Source organism: Myotis brandtii, unplaced genomic scaffold (assembly GCF_000412655.1).
Source record: "Myotis brandtii unplaced genomic scaffold, ASM41265v1 scaffold326, whole genome shotgun sequence".
Lineage (NCBI taxonomy): Eukaryota > Metazoa > Chordata > Mammalia > Chiroptera > Vespertilionidae > Myotis > Myotis brandtii.
In genome coordinates, this window is record NW_005362534.1 from 3,024,058 (window position 1) to 3,029,333 (window position 5,276).

Below are 5,276 nucleotides of genomic sequence, written 5' to 3' on the forward strand. Positions count from 1 at the left end.
AGGTGAGGAAGTTCAGGTGATGAAATTCACTTAATAAATTTCTGTGCAGCTTTACCTTGAAAACTTGGTTTGGCTACAAGCTTTTTAAAAACTGAGGTAAAATTCACATAACATAGAATTAGCCACTTTATAGTAAAACATTCACTGACATTTATTGCATTTACAATGTTGGGCAACCACCACCTGTATCTACAGTGGGGCCTTGACTTACGAGTGTCCCGACTAACGAGTTTTTTGAGATACCAGCGTCTCTCGGCGGATTTTTTGCACTGAGTTGATAGAGTAATTTGAGTTAACGAGCTCCTTAACGAGCTCGGTCTCAGAACGAATTAAACTCGTAAGTCAAGGCCCCACTGTACTTCCAAGACATCTTCATCACCCCAAAAGGAAACCCATTCCCATCAAGCAGTCACCTCCCTTCTCTCCTCCCTGGACACTGGCACCCACTGACCCGATTTCCATTTCTATGGACTTACCTATTCTGGACATTTCAAATGGCTTCTTTCACACAGCACGTTTTCAAGGTCTATCTGTGCTATAGCCTGGGTCAGAACTTCATTCCTTTTCAAGGCTGAATAATATTCTGCTTATCCACTCATCACTTGATGGACATTTGGCTGCTTCCACCTTTTTTTAAAAAAGTGTTTTTTTATTGATTTCAGAAAGGAAGGGAGAGAGAGATAGAAACAGAGAATCATTGATCGGCTGTCTCCTGCACACCCCGCCCCGCCACTGGGGATCAAGCCTGTAACCCAGGCATGTGCCCTTGACCAGAATCAAACCTGGGACCGTTCAGTCCCCAGGCCTATGCTCTATCCACTGAGCAAACCAGCTAGGGCCTCACGGCTTCCTGATTTGACAGTGGCGCCTGTGGCTTTACAGTGGCACCTCCTGTTGTTTTACTTGTTTGTTTTTGTTATTTTGTTAATCCTTGCTGGAGGATATTTTTTTCCATTGATTTTTAGAGAGTGGAAGGAAGGGAGGGACAGAAAGCGAGAAACATCGATGTGAGAGAGACACATCGATTGGTTGCTTCCTGCACGCGCCCCGACTGGGGCCAGGGAATGAACCTGCATTCCAGGTGCCCTTGACCAGGAATCAAATGAGAGACCCTTTGGTTCATGGGCTGACGCTCTAACCACTGTACACACTGGCCGGGGTTGTGTGTTTTTTAAAAATATATTTTTATTGATTTCAGAGAGGAAGGGAGAGAGATATAGAAACATCAATGTCGAGAGAGAATCATTGAGCGGCTGCCTCCTGCACGCCCCCCACTGGGGATTGAGCTCGCAACCCTGGCATGTGCCCTTGACCAGAATCAAACCCTTCAGTCCTCAGGCTGGCACTCTATCCACTGAGCCAAACCAGCTAGGGCTGTTTTTATGTGTGTGTGTGTGTGTGTGTGTGTGGGTGTAAACAAGGCCGATGCCCAGGCTGGACCTCATGGGCTGGGGTGCAAGCAGGGGTAGGCTTTAAAGCTTCCAGGTGATCTAGTGTGCAGCTCAGTTGGAAACACTGTGCCAAATAGTCCAGGCCCCTCTCAGTTACACACTCTTCTTAATCAGAAATGTCATCGTGTTGAACTAGCTGGGTGAAGCCCACATTCATCTGCAAAATGGCGGGGGAGTCATCCAGATTTCTGTCAACCATTCTCACCCTAATAACTGAGGCCAGGTTTTTAAAGAAAGGAAGTGATTTCATCACAGCTGCACGCAGTGGGCAGGGAGGCAGAACGTCTCCAAGGGTCCCCAGTGGACTGGTGAAAGAGCAAAGAAAACAAAACAGCAAAACAAAGTTCTGGCTTTGATGGCAGGTGCAGCTACTAGTGGCTGCCAGCCCCCTACCTCTCTTCACAAGGAAGGTTGGGGACAGCAGCACCATGACTGGCCTCTGGGATCTGACAGCCTGGGACAGCGTCCAGTTAGCACTTTGCCTCCCCGCTTCTGCCACCACCACCTTCTCCTTTTTAATGGAGGGATCTTTCCCGTTTTGACTTCCTTCTTCCCGGTTGGTAGTTACTGTTGCTAACTGCAGGACAGTGTGGCTCCTCCTCAGAGTTTATAAAACTCGGTTGCAGCCCTGCTGGTGGGGCTCAGTGGTTGAGCGTCGACCTATGAACCAGGAGGTCACAGTTCTATTCCCGGTCAAGGGCACATGCCCGGGTTGCGGGCTCCATCCCCAGTGTGGGGCCTGCAGGAAGCAGCTGATCAATGATTCTCCTCATCATTGATGTTTCTATCTCTCTCTCCCTCTCCCTTCCTCTCTGAAATCAATAAAAACACAACAACTCTGTTGCAGATGGTCAAGTGTGGCTGAATAAGCAGATGGGTCCTTGTGAGTGTGAGTTTTGGCACTAAACCTATGGTTTTTCACCTTCAGCGTTGACTTCATTTTAGTCACTATTGGCCCTGCCCTCTAGTCACACCCCCAGGAACACACCTGGAGTGGAACACGCAGGCCTTCTTTTCCTTGCAGCGAGGGAGAACGCACACCTTGGGGCACCGTGGGGCATCACAGTAAGAGGGTGTCAGGTAGGACCACATATAGGATTGGGCCCGTATTAAGTGTTTGGGGGAGCATTTCAGGAAGCCGGGCATTGCTCAAGACTGGGGGCAGGGTAATTCTATGATTGGGTGCCTTAATCAATGCCATCTGGAAGCAGGGAAGACTAGACAGAGGCTGTGATGGGTAAAGAAGCAGCAGTCACTCATTAGCCAGGATTGGGGGTGTTTGGTGATATCTGTGGTTGGACAAGGTTCACGTTCACATGTTCTTTATGTTCAGACATGATTCTGGAGTGGCTTTTTTTTTTAAAATATATTTTTATTGAATTCAGAGAGGAAGGGAGAGGGAGAGAGAGAAACATCAAGGATGAGAATCATTGATTGGCTGCCTCTTGCACGCCCCCTACTGGGGATCGAGTCCTGACTGGAACTGAACCTGGGACCCTTCAGTCCGAAGGCCAGGGCTCTATCCACTGAGCAAAACCAGTTAGGGCATGGAGTGGTCCTGTTTTTGTCTTGTCTCCTGCTGCTCAGAGGATGGCCTTATTTGATGTGGATATTCTGGGGGAATTGCTTATGTTCAACAGGAAAGTGTGTGGCTGTTCCAGGACAGCAGGGGCTGCTTTGCTCTGTCTCGGGCCTCCCTTTTGGCCAAGAGCCGATGAGGTGGGTGCAGAGGACACTGATCCATGACATCCCCATTTTCGCCATTGCCAAGATCTTGTTGGTTAGGAGGTTGCTTCCAGAATGCAAGCTGTAGCTGGGTCTCTCCTGGTTTTTTGTTGCAGAATTCTGGCAATTTTCTGAAACTGTAACATAAGCAATTCCCATAAACAAAGGGATTATTCATCCTGTAACTAACCTTGAAGCCCGGGGCCTAGATTATAAAACCCAGGCAATGAGAACAGGTTCCAGAATCCAAATAGGTACTCATAGTTCAGGAGGGGATTTAAAGAGGCCCCAATCCCTTGGTTCCTGTCCATGTCCTACCTTTAACAACCTTGCCAGGACTGTGTCATGGGTAGGTGACACATGCATTGAGGACATCCTTACAATAACTCCTAAAGCTACCCCAACGTCAGTTCCATATTGAGGCCCATTGATCTCCGATGTTCTGCACATCATGAAGCATTTTTGTTAAACTCCACTTCTGTTATGGCTATCCGATTCGTTTGGGGCAAAGCAGCTCAAGGATTTTCACCTCCGTCTATTTTGCTTCTGCAAGGTGAGGCCCTAGCACAGCAGGACACAAGCTGCTGAGCAGGACTGGCTGCATAATTTACAGGCCCAGCGCAAAGCAAAGACACAGGGCTCCTTGTTCAAAAATTAGAGCATTAAACCAAGTACAGGCTCTCCTGAGCCCTTGACAAGGTGCCACTGCACAGGTCAGGCGCCCCAGAGGCCCACCCTGCTGCCGAGTGGGGACAGGCACACATGAGACCGGTGGAGCCACAATGCCATTGCAACGTGGCCAAGGACAACTTGTGTTCCCAGTAACCTGACTCCAGAGGAAAGCCAGAACTGAGTATCCCAGGAAGAAAGTAGGGGCTGCAGGCTGAAGGACAGTAAGCTGAGATAGAGTAGCTACAGGCAATTGAGAACCTGGGAACCACAGAAGAAAGGAAAACACGCAGAGCCAACAGGTGGCTGTGGGTGGGGAAAAATGAATGTGGTGCTAAAAAGGGGATTCAGTTCTTAGTAGAATGGTGAGTTGAAGGAAACTTGTGAAGACATTGCCCAGTTCTTGTAGAAAGGTGAAGGATAGTCCTAGCAGGTTTGGCTCAGTGGATAGAGCAGTGACCTGCAGACCAAGGGGTCCCGGGTTTGGTTCTGGTCAAGGGCAGGTACCTAGGTTGCAGGTTCGTCCCCTGGGTGCTGATCGGGGCACGTGCAGAGGCAACCAATCGATGTGTTTCTCTCACATTGATATTTCCTTCTGTCTTTCCGTCTCTCTAAAAATCAATGGAAAAATATCCTCGGGTGAGGATTAAAAAAAGAAAGAAAGAAAGGTGAAAGATTCAGCAAAACAGGACTAGTGGCTGCCTGCAGGAGAGATGAGTTTAATACTAGGTTCTTCTGGTTTTGTGGAGGTATGAGACTTCACTGATCTAAAATTTGTCCAGCCAGAACAGCAATTCACGTGCCGAGAGGCAAGGCAGGATGGAGGCATTTGCCCAGTGATTTTGTCACTGTAATAAAGGAGAGCTTTAATGCACAGCCATTGATGTTGTTTCCTTTACCACATCTTGTTGAACACCAGCCACACCAAAGTCAAAGACAAACACCGAGCGGAAAGGTTCACTGCCACGGATCGGAGCATCAGGGATGGAGGCGCAGTTCTAGAACCTGTAATTTCCCAGATCAACGTTAACAACGCTATCCCCTCACTTGCTTCTCCCCCATTCCCATTTTGCATAAAAATGTGGTTAACTTAAGATGCCCAGGTGTTTTTCTAGTCGGTCCTGAAATGCAAAGCGGACCCTGGCTAATAAGAATGGCCATCATATTTCTAATGGGCTTAACTGTAGTATTGGAAGAGTTAAGAAAAAGGCGGCAGTGCAGTACTTTCAGACTACAGGGTGGATCCTAGCATTTTATTTTCTTGACTTGGCCGGGAAATAAGAGGGGCCTTGGCCTGGGGGGCTGGTCTGGGAGCAGCAGAGCGGGTGGGCCCCCCGGAAGTCGTGCTGCGCTGTTTAAACCTAAGGTGACCTAACGGATGGCGGGAGCGCCGGCCCGATCCTGGGCGCGGGCGCGGCCATTGGTGACGCG

General features: G+C 48.9%; 1 protein-coding gene across 1 annotated transcript in view; it reads right to left on the minus strand.

Annotated features, from left to right (window-relative positions):
• LOC102256707 overlaps positions 1-4,913 on the minus strand; it is an 18,129-nt gene extending 13,216 nt beyond the window's left edge. The window contains 3 exon segments of the mRNA XM_014543436.1: positions 1,845-2,028; positions 4,745-4,843; positions 4,893-4,913. Of these exon segments, the coding sequence (XP_014398922.1) occupies positions 1,845-2,028; positions 4,745-4,843; positions 4,893-4,913 (304 nt within the window).
• Positions 4,914-5,276: the final 363 nt, after the last annotated feature.